Genomic DNA, 15,431 nt, shown 5'->3' on the forward strand with positions numbered 1-15,431 from the left:
GCTTACCGCAGAGCCTGCTCGCATCATGGAACGGCCCGTCTCGAAACCACTTGCGGCGCTATGGCCTGCGAAGATGGTAGTGTCACTTTCCATCGTATCCTAACAACATCGGAAAGAGCTGAAGAGAGGAGGGGGAGGGGTAGGGAGAAGGGACTGAGGAGAAACGAGGTAGGGTCTCATCATTCCTCTTCGTAGTAATTAACCTGTCGAGCATAACAAGAAGGTGCTTCGAGGAAACGGGGCACGATCACATGCTTACCGGCGACGACGGGAAGGACACCTCTATTCTCTTGTTCGGAGATTCCCCTCTCGGCCACGCGGAAGCCTCTAGAGAATGTAGGCTGCTCCTGGTTGTTCTCGAAAAAAGAGAGACAGTAGTAGGTCTACTGATTTGTGTATACACAAATCCATTGGAATACGAGCAGAGATGGTCAATACGCAATCCAAGCTAGCCAACAAGTTGATGGCCGGGCAGCACATGAAAGAATTGGACGTAGGCTTACAGCACAGCATCCACCTGTGCTTCGGTGTGTCCAAGTCTGCCGCGTGTGATACAGCGACCAGTGACCAGTTAGTTGGAAACAGTCCGCCCACCAGATACAATAAAAGAAAGCAGTGAAGGCCCAATGATACAGCCCTCCCCCCCTCCGTTCAATCGCTGCGACCAGCGTAGGACGAAACGGAGAGCTCCCAGCGATAGATGCTCAAATACGGCAAGTATTACATCACACGGCATTGACGTGGGCCTGTGGCGGTCATCGGTAGCACCGTTCCAAGCTGTTAACAGATCGCGAACCCCTTCTTGTCTCGTCCTGACCGAAAAAAAGTGCCAAGAGTGGTGAGGCGGGAAGGGGGAGACAAGGAATTGGAATGTGTGTCACAGACAGAAGGAGGGTGACACAGCAGGCGAGAAAAGAGACAGCGCGAGGGGGTAAACGGGATCACATCAGGGTTTGCTTGCGGCCAAGCGCGGCTGCCGGAGCGGACACCCATTCCATTCCGCAGATCCTTGATTGCGGCCTGCCCGTGTATCTCTTTCCAGCTGCATTTACTCAGGGAACTTTCTCAATTCAGAGAAATATTGTGTCTGTGTGTACATCTTCAGCTGGCGCGGCGTAACATGCCGAGGGCACATGCTCAGACCGCAGACAATTGCAGCATTGATCTGCAAAGGCGTTCAGGGAAGCGGGCATAGGGTCGTAGGTGGTGAAGGGAGGAAAAAAAAAAAAAAAGAAGCATGGGTGCTATTAATGGTGGCATGTGGTCAACCCGACCAATGCAAGACGCTGATCATCGACTGCAGCTCCTGTAACCTGTTCCACCCCCTGGGGTTCCATTGCCCGCCGGGGAGGGACGGCTTCTCTCCGTCGACAGGGAGGGCGTGACAACCAAAGAGACACTCCGCGCGCGCATCGCATCCCTTCCACGTTACTTGGCCTGCCTTGCCCACACATTTCGCATTGATTTTACCTTTCTAGACCAGCCGAAATTGAAAGTATGGAGCGCTGCCGAGGTCCATGATTTTCCACGGCCCGGAAGCGAGTGCAACTTTAATTGAACCAATGGATTAAGGGGTATTCGAGCGGGAGGGTCCTATTGGACCTCTGTACGTGCACTGCAAAGTACTGTATCTTTACTATTGGCGGCTATTAGCCACAGTTATTAGACTGATGTTTGCCTGTTGCATGAGCTGCGTCTGCAGTGGGCGTTGCAATTGAGTGCTTGGCAAATTTGCTGCAGTCTGTCTCTGGCGGACGAGTCAGGGATCCTTAGGGCGTATCTGTATTAGTGGTGGTGAGGCGACATGGAGGCCATTCCGATGAAGGGGCCTATTCTTCTTTCTCGTCCTTCGTTAGGTGGGTTTCGTAAACATGACAGGTCAGAAACTGATGTTCTCGATGCGCAGCTCTCTGTCATACATAACCGGTAGCTTGGGGCTCAAGTGTGAGGTAATGGCATCTGGCGGGCTTCTGCTCGTGTCCAGTTCGGGGAGGTGTTACAAATCTGGTCAGCGGGAGTGACTTGCATCAACCGAAGGCGACTGTTGGCTGTTGGTACTGGGACTTCCCATGTTGGGAACCGGCTTGCGCAACACGGATCGTGCTTATTACTGTCATTACCCGTCGTGTCGGGCCGGCCGTTGTCAAATGATCGTCGTGCTCCGTTCGATATTGGGAGGGGTGTTGCAAGCGGCGTAATATGTGTTGGGGGTGGTTTTTATTTTGCATATGCTTCCTGTCGGAACTGGGGCCGGATCTTGCGAGTGAGAAAATCGATGCCAGAATCCCACCGAATCCCACCGTCACCCACAAGAAGTACGACCGACGGACATTGCACGAACAGAGTGATCCAACTTGGCTCCAGTGTCAGACCGACATAGGATTTCACGGTAGATGCCGGCGGGCTGTCCGCACACCTCTATCTCCATGCATGATTGAGGCAGAAAGACTCTTGCTGCTGTCTTTGTACAGCTGTCGGCCAATCGCACAATCAAGGTGATACGTGACAGCTCGCACAGCAGGCTGGCTGCAAAATGGTTTATGCAGGCTGCGGTGACGAGTATGCACTGCAGCGACGAGCAGCGTTGGAGCCCATGCTGATGCGAATAAATTCTCGATGGCGGGCGGGGTTTGAAACATGAGAGCCTCCCGTCCAATGGATATATGTATACCGTCAATAAAACTGAACCTCTGAAGGGCAATCATGGCAGGGATCGTTTATTGGGGGTGAAAGGGCGCACTGGAAGGGTGTAGGTGTGCTTGCAGCGACCAATCTTGGGCACGGATCTTCCGATTCGGTGCAGGTCCTCTTGACAAACCCGGGGGCGTCCTGGTCAGGTCTTATTGGCCAGGCAAGAGCCTAGTTGCTGGTGATATGCGCCATGTGGTGTTGGCCTTACGTTGCCGTAGATTGCAGGCTGTTAGGTAGAGTTGTCGCGTGCGAAAGGAGGCTTGCAAATCATGGCACCTTCTGCGATGGCCGAACTGACTCATGTATCCTTGGCCTTGGAATCGCCGACGACTCAACAATGTAGAGGTATGGATCGTGCCAAGGGAACCGCAAACAGACTCTGGCCGTCACAACCGTCGCCATGATACCATTTAACCGGGGTTAGATTGGAGAAGAGCGGAGCGGTACATATATGCCCTCTCCTCTGCGGATTCGTTGGTGCTGTGCCGCGCTGCTGTGGGCGGGCGTGCATTTGTCGATAGCCTCGTGGGAGTCGGATTCTCCCTCTGCCTAGCGGCGGTGATTCCGCTACATGGCTTACCTAGAGCACTGGGGGATATGATTACCACGCAAGTCCATGAGTGGCCATAGAAGGGAATGGCTTGAAGTCCCCTGCCATATCGGCCGGGTTCCTACCTATGGAGGGACTTGCTACTGCCCCTGCGTAAGTGATGATATGCCATGCTGGTGATAGCAAGGTGTCGCGGTGTAAGTGGCCAATCGAGGTCTCAGCTCCACCCAAAGGAACCACGGTGTCGTCGGCGTACGTACCAGAGTACGTCGCTGATGACAAATGTGTGCTGCATGTTGGCCTGGAGTTCTCAGGACGTCGATAGATATTGGCGATAAACCATGTTCAAGTGCCGTGGGTGGGCTCTGCTGTCTGTAATACATAAATTGGACGTCTGTGTTGGCAAACATGAAGTTGTAAGTGAAAGCTGTCTGAGTAATGGTGTACTTGCTTGCCGGGGTGAAGGCGAGGCTGCTTGTTTATTTCGGGCGGGCGGGGTTTTCCAGGTACTGAAGCCACTGGACTTCAATTCCAAACCACAGATCCCGGGTGCCTGCCCTCCCCCCCACCCCCCGCGGGATTTGAAGCGGTTCAGGGCCATGCGTCAGTATTATGAACGGCTGTTAAGCGCATGCCAAGATGTATAGGTACTGGTCTTAGTGATGCGGATATTGAAGTTACTTTATTCACTTTAACGTAATGTCATCAGCATACAGGCAGGAGAGGCCAACGCGTTGTGTTGTGCAGTCTTGTGTAGAGGCATTGCCCACAATCCTCACCTTCTGCTATACCGGGGTCGGGGTTGGACACACGACCTTTCTGGACTGTCAGGAACTTACGACAGTCGTTCGTCGGAGCTACCCAGGCCCCAGCGGTTTCCTTGGTACAGCGGAACACAGGCAGATGTTAGCCTGTTAGGTGCGCAGTCGTCTGTTCACCCGCCGTGTGGGATTGAGCCGGTGCTGGTTGCTGAGGGTCATATATCTCTTGGCGTCAGCGCACGCGTCCAGCATCTACATGGGGGGAGTGTCTCGGAAGGCCGAGCCAGACTGCCGTTTGCCAGAGAGAATCCATCAATGACCCCAAGCCCAGACTGAACCACAGGTTCATAGCGCTCGCACGTCAAGGGCTCAAGGGCGGGTTCTGGGCGGGTTTTTGTTTGGTAGCGATCGAATGGGGCTTCACTAGCTGCTCGTCCGGCTCGCTAGGTCTGACTTGATGGTGACCCCGAGCCAGACTGCCAGACGTGGGCGGTACCACTTAAATCCGACAACGTCATGGTCCGTCATTGAACGACGGGAACCATCCATCGCCAGAGACTGGAGAGAGTGCTGTTATGTTGATGTGTATACGTGGTAGTTTCGTCCGGTCCAGTCGCTACCAGTCGCTACCAGTCCCTGCAACCAACCAGCGGTCTGGTAGGTGGTAGCCAGATCCGAGACGAGAACGAAGGGGAGGAGGCTTCGGAGCAAGCCCCGGAGCCTGGGGCAGGATATGCTATTTTGGGTAAGCCAGGGAGGGTATGGCGAAGATAGGTAGGAGGATTCGAACCCCGTCGCTTGAGTTAAGATCAATGTACGTCGAGCTCTGTTGCGATTGCGTCGGAGCCAACGTGATAGTGCTGGTGCTGGTGCTGGTGCTGGTGCTGGTGCTCTCATGTCCAGTTTCAAGGCTGCGCTTGAGGTTTGCGGCATTCCCGTGTCGCAAAGCGGCATGCGAAGCTGGGTCGTTGTCTGCAGGCGGTGCGGGCTGCCGACGCCTGTGCGACTTGCCAAAAAAACCGCGGTTGCTCGACTTTCATTGAATGAGGGGTGTTTGCACGGGTGGGCCTGCCCGTGTTACGGGCTTATACCTGCCTTGCTGCCCTCGTATGCCCTCCTAGGTAGGTATCAATGATGCCATTCCACGAGCAAAATAAACCGAAGTACTTTCGGACCAAAGCAATTGGTTGATTGATCGCCGCGTATGTTTGCCCGCCCATGGGAGGCAAATGCCTTCGACATCCCATCATGCCAAACCCAATCAATGTACATGCATGTATCGGGCTGTAGTCATCCAAGTACCGTAAACCCCCCGAGGGCGAGGGACCAAGTCCCCTCTTCTTCTTCCTCAGCAGCCGACACTACTCTGCACTACTGCCTCCCCCATGAAACCGGGCTGGGTAGCTCAAGTCTGTGCATTTGTCTTCCTAGAGTTGCTTTTTCTTCGCCTTTTGGATATGCCGCACTGACTCCCATGTCGATCACATACACAACCAGCCCATCGGGCCCGCACGAATTCCCATCCTTCAAGGAAATTTCGGAAATCTTGAACCTCGACGTGTCAAGCAGGCCTATAAACGTATGACGAGCCGAGATACGCAAGCAATGTCGGGAGAAGGTCAGCAATGGTCAAGGTGAGCCAAAGCGACGCTCGGTCTGATGAACCAACCCTAGCAAGTACATACCCTAACCCAGCACTGCATGTGTCGTCTGCAGTCAGCATCAGCGCACAAGGGTAGCGAGCCAGGGTATTTTCCATGTGGATCAAGGTCGATGATGTGTGTCTGTATCTCTCAACCTGCCTTGCCTGCCTGGTGGCATGGGTGTGCAAAATCTCGAGTTCCACCAGGCCAGGGGTGGCAAAGAGGGCAATTGACGATAGAGTATTGTACCAGACCAGGCCAGACCGGACCAGAGTAACTGGCCAGCCCCCAAGCCGCATGCTATGTACATGATGCTCTCCTGCCCCTCGTCTCACGACCACAATGCCCGAATCTCACGCGGGCTTGCTGGGCTGTCACCCCCTTCCTCTGGTGTAACTGTGCCGTCCCTCAAGCCCGTTTCATACCACCGCCCCCATGCATGCCTCCTGCCCGCTCATGGCGCTGGCCAGCGGTGACTTTTGATAGCAATGAAGATCTCCCGACCCTGCCTCCTTCCACGAGCCGCGCGCGCGCGCGCGCGTGTGTGTGTGAAGCTGCCCGTTTACGTGGGGTATTCACAATATGCATCCATTATTGCGATGTACTGTATTGTATGGCATGCGGGTTACATGTACTCGCATGCATTCCGGAATCTATTTACTTATCTTCCTGTCCCCCAACACCCTATGGTTAGACACTTAGCATGTTGCCAAGAGAGGCATCATGGCTGCTTTGTCAGAAGAACAGGGGGTTTCCGCTCGGTTGGAGAACTTGAAGCCGTTCAACTTGAAGGATTGGCTTCCACTTGACTAGAGGCCCAACTAGCATCACCGATCAGTGACTAACCTTGCGATCTCTCCCTGCCATCCCATCTTTTATTCCCCGCTGCCCTACCTGCTGAGGGTCCTCCCGTCAGCAAAGCACGTACGCACGACACAGCACGTGCGGCAGACTGGCAGCAGCTGAGCGGCTCTCTCGTCGGCGCACCCGTATATATACGATCAGTTGAACGAAGTGACTCCGGCTCTAGGTAAGCCAAATGGAGTCCGCATCGATGTCCAAGAGGCGACGATGGAAACGGCGGGGCCATTTTGGCTGTTCTAGTCAATTGGTGCAGTGATATTGTTGTACTTGTACGACAGAGAGAGGGAAGAGGCACAGCATGGCAGGGGGTTGGAATTAGCGCCACGCTATTGAAGGTGCAGGGCAGACAGGTGCAGAGTTAGTGTTGTACCTGTCGTCTCGTACACACAGACCCAGGGACTAGAGAAAGGGTCACTCACCAGTAGCAAGGGTGATATTCGCGAGAATATGCGGTAAGTATAGATAGGATGCATTGCGTGCTACCTTATAGTAGCATAACGCGAACGAGACTGTCTTACTGGATGGCCAAAAGAAACCTCGCTGCTTGTTGCTCGCACTTAAGGGTGCATTGCATGCTCCAGTACATCGATGGCCAGGCAGTGGATTTGCCGATGCTGGAGATTCTCCGGGCTCTCAAACCCAGCCCAAGGTTACATACATACTCACAGTACCGCAGAGTACATGGCCGTGTTCTGGCCGCGTTCAAGTTTTATCCCATTTGATACCCGAGTATTGTTATGTAGGCAGGTAGGCAGGTTGACAGGTATATATCCAATGCCACTCTTGTATCCTTATAGATGCCGGGATCTCGGTGGACTCTCTCCAGTCCCTGCTCCAGTCCTGGCCCCAGAAGGCTCCCGTCTTGCCCGTCGTGCCTGTCCTGCCCGTCTTTTCCCATGCACCCAACCTTGTCCATGCAATCACCACTGGCTACCGCCGTAATTGCTGCAGCTGCACATCTGCCCTCGCTGCTCCTGTCTCGTCGCTCGCTACTTCTTGTACTTGCACAGTAAGAGGTTGATAAGGTCATTGTCGAGGGCGAACGGACAGCTCGTTACCTACCTACTGCTGGGCCTGCCCATTCCATCACCTGTCTTTTATTATTGTACGGGCATCCCCAGCCCGTCTGACCCCGATTCTCGTCTTACAAAAAGTTTCGACTCTTTTCCCTCTTCTAGAAAACCACCCCTTGCCGCCTCCTCGACATCCCGTCTCTCCTTCCCTCCATCCACTGCCGACACCTGGCCCTGTCCGGGTTGTTCCTGCCTACCTACTTAACCTATTGTTGGATATTTGCTTGGTGGTTTGCTTGCTTGCTTGCTGTCGCCCCAGGAAACTCTCCAAACTGCATGATCAGATCATCGAATCCATATCCATATTACCACCAGACACCACGCGCACTCACACGGTCGTCATTAGCTTGTTCGAGTCGGGTGGCCCCATGCCCTACGACTGACTAGCCCCTTCAGCTGCTGCACCTCCGACGTGAATCGTTTTCTGGGGCCAAGGTTAGGTCCGACATATCGAGAAGTGGCATTGGGCAGAGAGACGTCTGGTTGATTCCCATTGCGCATCCCAACCCCCGAATCGAACCGATCCCACGACAAACCTTAGGGGCCACAGTTGCTACATGATCACGATATCCCGCCTCGGGATTCCCACCTGCTCCCTCTAGGCTCAGGCATGTTCCAGCCCATGCCTACGCCGTATGCTGCTCCGTACTCGTCGTTCGGGGCCTACGTGCATGTAGCCAACGCGCATATCCCCGAGTACTCGTTTGCACCCACCCCGCTGGGCCAGTCTTTCCACGAGGCCAGCAGTCCCAGCAGCTGCGGCGGCAATGGGAGCTTGAGCCTGAACCGCCATCCCAGCGACGGCGGTAGCGGCGGAGCTGCGCCCAACGTACAAAGCGCCAACGTCCATGCTAACCACCACCTAAACCACCCGGGCCTTAGTCCAAGTGCCGCCGACCCCGTCACCTCGCCATTGCCATTCCATGATTTACCTCCACTGACCCTCCGACAACACCACGATCAGCACCAGCACCAGCACCACCACCGCCTTAGCCCCAGCAGCAACAAAATTGCACCCTCTGCAGCGGCCTCGGCTGCACATTACCATCGCATCCAAAACTCCCGTTCCCGACGCCAAACTGCTCGACCAGGCAAACACAACCGCCATCATTTGCAGCGCTATCAGCAGCACATCAAAATGGAACAGCAAAGCGACGTCGCCGACCAGGAGCTGGCCGCCAGTAAATACCAGCCCAACCTCGAGGTGAGCAACATCCGGCACGCACACCACGTCGACCCGGTTGCTTTTTTTCTTAATTTCATTTTGTACCACCACGTTCCTTTTCGTTACCTCGCACGCAAGTGCCTCGTTGGAGGCTCAATTGTTTCTCTCGCACACCTTCGTTCATTCTGATGCAGAGCCCATTTGCATCCTTCTGGCGGTTTGTTTCTAACGGCACGGACAGGGCCCTTTTGTCGGCGAGAAGACTCCCAGCCAAGCGATCACCGAAGAATACGCCAAAGCAGACCCTACATTTGTGGCCAAAACACTGGTAAGTTTTGTGTGTGCGCCGGCGGCAGTGACGACGGATGTTCATCCCACCCTCGGCATAGGGTAGTCCAATCCTCTTCCCCGCCGGAAAAATGCCATCTACGAACAACCCCCTTCGCCGACCGGGCAAGCTCTCTTTCCTTCCAGGCAGCCTTGATTAACCAGGTGCGCAGGCATTACCCCAGACTTACTCCCACTATCGTCCGATCCAAGGCGACGGTAATTGCGGCTGGCGAGGTGAGTTTGCAGCTTTACGCTTCTTGGATTCTGTTGCATATCCCACCCTGTACCTGTACCCCGCAATTTGCAGGCCAACCCAACCGTCGGGGGTCCTCATGAGACTTGTCGATCTCGTCATATTTCTCCTTTTTCTCCCTTTTCAACCCTTCACTCTTCGGTCCGGAATTTACGTACATGTGGTATTCATAATAGCTCTGGTACTGATGTGTTTTTGGATCAACAGCCATCGGCTTCGGCTATCTCGAGTCACTGATACGATGTGGGGGCGTCAACCAGCTTCAGGCCGAGCTTGCCAGGTTGCGGGCCTTGAACGACTACCTGGAGACTGCAGGAGGCTATGCCCCGTTGGTGACCGAGGATTTCACTGATGTCACGTTCGATCTCATGACCGACCTCATCCAGGTCATGACCAGTGGCGCAGATCCGATGGCGATGCTGATGGAGAAATTCAATGAGGAGATGACATCGGCCGCCATCATCTACCACCTTCGACTGCTTGCCGCTTCATGGCTGAAGGGCAACTTCGCCGAATACGAAGCCTTCATCCCGGGTGATGTGAATAGCTATTGCGACGAATGGATATTGCCCGTGAATCGCGAGATTGACCACCTGGGCATGGTACTGTTGTTCAAGGTTCTCCTGAAGCCCGCCAACATGGTACTCGAGATTGCCTACCTGGATCGCAGTGAAGGGGACCAGGTAAACGTCCACAGGATGCCAGATGAGGCCAACGGCAAAGACGCGGCCTCTGTCGAGCCGATGATTCAGCTGCTCTACCGACCGGGACATTACGACATCCTGTACCGCAACGGTGGCGTGGCCATCCAAACACCGCCCATTCCTCCTGGGCCTGCGTCAATACAAGTCAACCGTGTGACTTCGCTCTCACACCAGCACGACATCCGCCAAAGCAGTGTTTCTTCGCTGCAGGACTTTGCGACCCTCGACATGACGGCTTTGGCGATGATCCCGGCCATGGGTCCACCCAGCATCTCGCCTCTCGGTTCACCACCTGCCGCCTGCTCCCCGATCGCGGATGCGTACACTCCTCCACCTATGTCACCGTGGCTTGCGTCGCCCTACTCGGACGGGCTCCCCCCGACGCAGTTAGTTTCACCACAGCAGCCATCGCCCCCGCAGCAGCAGGATGCAGCGCCGCTTATCTCGCCGCTCAACTCTCTACGGTTCAGTAAATACAACTATCCGCTCCCGGGCTTAGGCGAGTCGCCCAGCGGCAACTCGCCGGCGACCACGGTTGAGCCCACCTTTACGACGAGCATGTTCAAGAACAGTCACTTCAACACGGCTCACTACAACAACCCCCACTTCCAGCCCGAGGAATACAAGCCCGAGAACGACGAGGATACCCAGCCCACCAGCAGTAACAGCAGCCGCCACGGCGGCGGCCGCAAACGAAGTCACTAAAGAAAGCATTTACGCGACGATTCAAGAAGAAAATGGAATCCTGCCAAGAAAGGGAATTGGTGTTGGCGGCGAGCTTTGATGATTTTCTTTTCGAGCCTTTTCTTTTGTGTTCTCGCTTCATCCACATTCATGGCATGGTGTCAAAAGGCGGAGGCAGTAATTCAATTTGATAACCCCACAGGCGTTCTTTTGCTTCTTAAGGATTTTTCATGTTATCATGTCCTTTTTTCCCGCGGAATCTGATATACGAAGCATCATCAGACACTGCGTTGTTTTGGTCGGCCTCCTTTCTCTCGGATGCCTAGATCGTGTCAGACGAGCTGTGCGTCTCGGATGGGCCGCAAGATGGATGGCTTTTCACGTCAGGTGGTTTTGGGTGCATTCGGCATTTGCTACTTTGGCAATTTTGCCCCCTGTCTCGATTTGGACTGTACGAGTGAGCAGCGCGCGAGAGGGTGACCGAAAAGAAAAATGGAAAGCCAACAGCATCAACACGGCACGGATGTGTGGTCAGAAAGAGCAGCCAGAGATCAGGACGAGGCAAGTGCAAGACAAGAGATGGGATGCGGTGGAGAGCCTTGTCAAGTCAGATTTTGATATCTTCTTACCTTGCAACCCTTGATATCGGCCCCGAAACGGGGAAGGGACAATAGGGTGGTATGGTGGGTGAGATCGGGGTCATCCAGGGCCGTATGCGGAAAAGCACTATTGATTGACATCAGCACCCATCATACCTATAATCTAAGAATGGAAAACAAAACAAATCCCTCCTTACTTGAAATGGGACCCGTTGAAGAAGAAGAATGCCATGGCGCTGCTTCCTCCAAACGCCGACCGATAGAAGGCGAACGGAGGACGAGTCGAATGACGGGCGGGCCGAAAATCTCACTTGCATCTGCTTGCCTCGTTCTTCAACGGTTGGATGATGACACTACAGTAACCTGGTGATACCACAAGATCATGAGATTTCGTATTTATATCGGCCAGCTACAGATGTATGTACGTATGTGTATACGGTAGTGCATATACATATCAGAAGGCAAATGCCGAGGTTTGCTTCTTTCGTCACCTTGGCCCAAGCAGCAAGTATTGCCGAGAAGGAAACAATGGAGAGAAAGAAATACCTGGTTTAGGATCTCACCTCATTCCCTTCTTTTCTCCTCTCCACCCCTTCCTCGCTTGCCTTGCCAATATTTCCTCTTCTAGACACAGGAAAGTCTAAGTCGATATGTAAAAGAGTACGCGTAAAGGTATGTATGGTCAGCTAAAGAGATTTAACGCCCGCGAGTTGTTGAATGTCGTCGTCGTCGATGTTGATCAGCCGGGCGGCGGCTACATGGGTACGTGTAGATCCTGCACTCCAGTGTCGATCCATGGAGAAATGGTGGTGTGAAGTCAAGACATGTATATGTGTGTGTGTGTGTGTGTGGTGCTACATATGACATAGAACATAGACACGTCAATCAATCAATCAATCGAATATACCTACCTAGCCCCTTGGGGGCCAGGCTGGGGAAAGGATATGCGTGGGTTACACTACAGACGGAAATAAACGTTGGGTTAAGAGGATCGTCTGGGTAGCCCAAAGTCACGATATGTAGTAGAGTCGCGTCCAGCAGCCTTTCCTTCGTTCCCTGGTGATTCATGGCTTTGCGTGGCTGGACGGTGTCGCATTCTCCCCCAGTCTTGCCTTCTAAGAATCCCGGTAAACGAGAAAAGGGGGGGCATTTCTTCCTTCCTTTCTTTCTTTCTTCCCTTTCTCTATTCAGCCGAACGGAGGAAATCCTGCTCTGATCCCAGAGGGTCGCCCTCGCTAGCTGCAGCTCCATGTCATGTAAGATACAGGTCATGTTATGCGACGACCACTTGTTGTGCGCAATCAGCAGCTTTCTTTCTGCGGCACCCAGCCAACAGCCACGCACCAACGGCTTGAACTAGCGAGCTACCAACTACTAGGAGCAGCATATGCCGCTTCCTTGCCTGGCTTTGCTGGCGTCAATGCGTGGCTTGAAGGGCAGAAGATACCTATAGAAACAACAGCTATATGACCGGTCCACAGGAATGTCGGTCGCCCCCCGCCCCGCCCTTCCGCGTCGTTCGAAGAAGGAAAGAAAAAAGGGATTCCCTACGAGCGGCGCACCGCTGCAAGGTGTCGTGGCCCCAACTATGTATTATTCCTTTACCCCTGTGCTCCTTCCCCCTATATGCGCCCACATACGCCGGGCAATGATTACGGTTGTATGTATACCTACAACATGGGTAGGTATCCAAATGCGCGCACACTGCATGCATAAATGGGGACCGTACCAGGAAATAACATGCGGGCGTGTGTAAGTGCGATGCGCAACCGCGCGTACAAAAGCGCACACATACGGACATAGGGGGAATAAAGCTGACATATTGTGGGGGAGGGGGCCATGTGGCGTGTCGTGTCGTGTAATGCGATGCGACGCTGCGGCTGCCAGTCGGGCACATTTGCAGTTTTGGGAAGTGCAGCCAGCCAGCCCCAGCCCCAGCCCAGTCCGGTCAGAGTCGCAGACGGGAGCTACAGCAGTCAGCGGCAGCAGCAAACAGCGCTGACAGAGCCTGGGCATGAGGTGAGCAGCGGCAGCATGGTCACCTTCTTCGAACCCAATCCTCGATCTCGGCGCGTCCGTTGCACATGAAGATGGGCAAGAGCTGCGTTTCCCTAGGTAGACTCTAGTGGTATGGTGCCTACGACGCGCTTCCTCGTCGCGGTGATGTACTGCTCCTCCTCGGGAACGTCAATGGTGTTTTCCCAGCCTTTGCCAAGAACTTCGTCTATGGTCAGGTCGTCCACGAGATCGTCTCGCGTCATCGTCGTGGTAGAGTCGCTGCCCCTCGCGCCGTCGGCCGAAGCCTCTTCTGGGCGCCCCTGCAGAGACCGCGCGAAGAACTCAGGCCAGGCCCGGAGCATCTGCGTCTCGAGCACGGGCGCCTCGGCCCAGGACTCCCTGTTCTTGTTCTTGTACTGACCCTCCAGGAGCACCAGCGGCTGCGGCCCCATCGCCCGGATCCAGCGCGCCTGGTCGAGGTAGTCGAGCATCTCGTACGCCAGGCTCGTAACGCGCTTGCCCTCGAGGCCGCAGGCGACGATGCGCCGCCAGGGGTCGTAAGACTCGGGCCCGCGCACGGGCATGGAGCAGTTCACGGCTACGCCGAGCCCCGTGACGTGGCGGCGCAGGTGCACGCCCAGGGCCGCGATCTTGCGCTCCTCCTCGCCCTCGGGGCCGGGGCGGCCGTCGGCCTCGTCTTCGTCGCCGTCCGCCCAGCGGCGCTTCACCCAGACGCCCGGGTTCTCCGTCGTGAAGCCTTTGACTTCCTTCTGGCGCACCGCCTCGGGCGGGAAAGACGGTAGGGACGAGGTGGCGGCTTCGGCGATCGAGGCGATGGTCGTCTTTTCGAGCAGGCAGGCGTAGTCGCGCACGCTAAAGTGGCGGTGCAGGGGCGACTTGAGGTCCATGACTGGCCAGAAGACGACCTGGCCGGGGCCATGGTAGGTGGTGAGGCCGCCGCGCGGCGCGTTGTGAATAGCAGGGTAGAAGGAGGCGTAGTGGTGGTCATGGTCTAGCGTCTGTCCGTTGATTACCCGGGAGTCCACTCCCTCCTCGGCCGTCTTCCCTTTACTGCTCTTGTCATGCTTATACCAGTAGACGTCCAGCCGCCCTCGGAGGCGCTGGGCCTCGACAGGGCAGAGGGGAGAGGTCTGGCGGCGGCCGAGGGTGTAAGTCGGGGCGGGGATGAAGGAGAGGATGGTCGGAGGCGGCGGCGGCGGCGGCAGAGGACGGGAGGAGTCTTCGGAGGCGGTGGCGACGGCTGCCTTGTAGTCGAGCAGGCGCTGCTGCAGCTTTGACTGGATGGCGACGGCAAGGGCGTAGCTCGGGAGGCAATGCGTGGAGCCGGGGATGTGGATGTGCTGGAGCCGAGGAGGCCTGGCGGCTCGACTGGCCATGATTGAAGTCAGTGGCCCGGACTGCTGGTTGGAAACGAGACGCTTGCTATATTCGCTGTGGGTAATTCACAAGAAGTGGGCGAATTCTACAACATTCCGAACAAAACCATCAATTGTTGTTCATTTAGAGAAGGGCAGAAGAAAAGAAAGATTCAAGAAAGTTCAGGTTGCCAGGGCGTGTGGCAGTGGCGCTAGGCAGCTACCGCGCCGAGTTTTGTCACTGTTCTCGGGGGAAGCTTGAGCTTGGGCCATACTTAATCGGACAGTAACCGTTGGTGGGGCTCACCACTAACAGGCGGGGTAATTCCTGACCCGACTTTGTCAGTTGATCTCCAGTGCCCTGATGAGCACTGCCTCACTCAGCCCTGCAGGATCATATCTTCTTGCGTTCATTCCATGCGGTTTGAGGCGTGCCGTCGGTAAACCCAGTTCAGGTGGACCTCACGATATTACGCTGCGGTTTGCTCTGGGCAGGCAGAGAGGTGTAACTGAATGGGGGTGCATCAGCAGCGAACTTACTCAGGAGCAGGTGCGCCGACTGCATAGACTTGCACTATCAAATAGCCGGCCTGATGAATTGTAATAACTGGGCCACTAACTGACATATCGGGCGTTGCTTGGGGGGGAACCGGTTCACCTATTCAGGCTTGTTCGAATAAAAACGATACAGCTCATTAGACTTTACCGGCCATGTTTCCATAATCGCCTCCTAACGGGTA

The 15,431-nt window shown here is 55.1% G+C and overlaps 2 protein-coding genes across 2 annotated transcripts; one reads left to right on the top strand and one right to left on the bottom strand.

The window, feature by feature from the left end:
• Positions 1 to 8,192: 8,192 nt before the first annotated feature.
• Positions 8,193 to 10,739, top strand: PG986_003586 (uncharacterized protein; the record flags this gene model as incomplete). The annotated part of the gene is made up of 4 exons (XM_066839808.1): positions 8,193 to 8,822; positions 8,989 to 9,075; positions 9,248 to 9,311; positions 9,538 to 10,739. The coding sequence occupies 4 exons, from the start codon at positions 8,193 to 8,195 to the stop codon at positions 10,737 to 10,739; spliced, it is 1,983 nt and encodes a 660-aa protein (XP_066704872.1).
• Positions 10,740 to 13,428: 2,689 nt separating this feature from the next.
• PG986_003587 (uncharacterized protein) lies at positions 13,429 to 14,712 on the bottom strand (the record flags this gene model as incomplete). The annotated part of the gene is made up of 1 exon (XM_066839809.1): positions 13,429 to 14,712. The coding sequence occupies one exon, from the start codon at positions 14,710 to 14,712 to the stop codon at positions 13,429 to 13,431; it is 1,284 nt and encodes a 427-aa protein (XP_066704873.1).
• Positions 14,713 to 15,431: the final 719 nt, after the last annotated feature.

The sequence above is a fragment of the Apiospora aurea genome (genome assembly GCF_038362705.1).
Source record: "Apiospora aurea strain CBS 24483 chromosome Unknown utg000002l_segment0_segment0, whole genome shotgun sequence".
Lineage (NCBI taxonomy): Eukaryota > Fungi > Ascomycota > Sordariomycetes > Amphisphaeriales > Apiosporaceae > Apiospora > Apiospora aurea.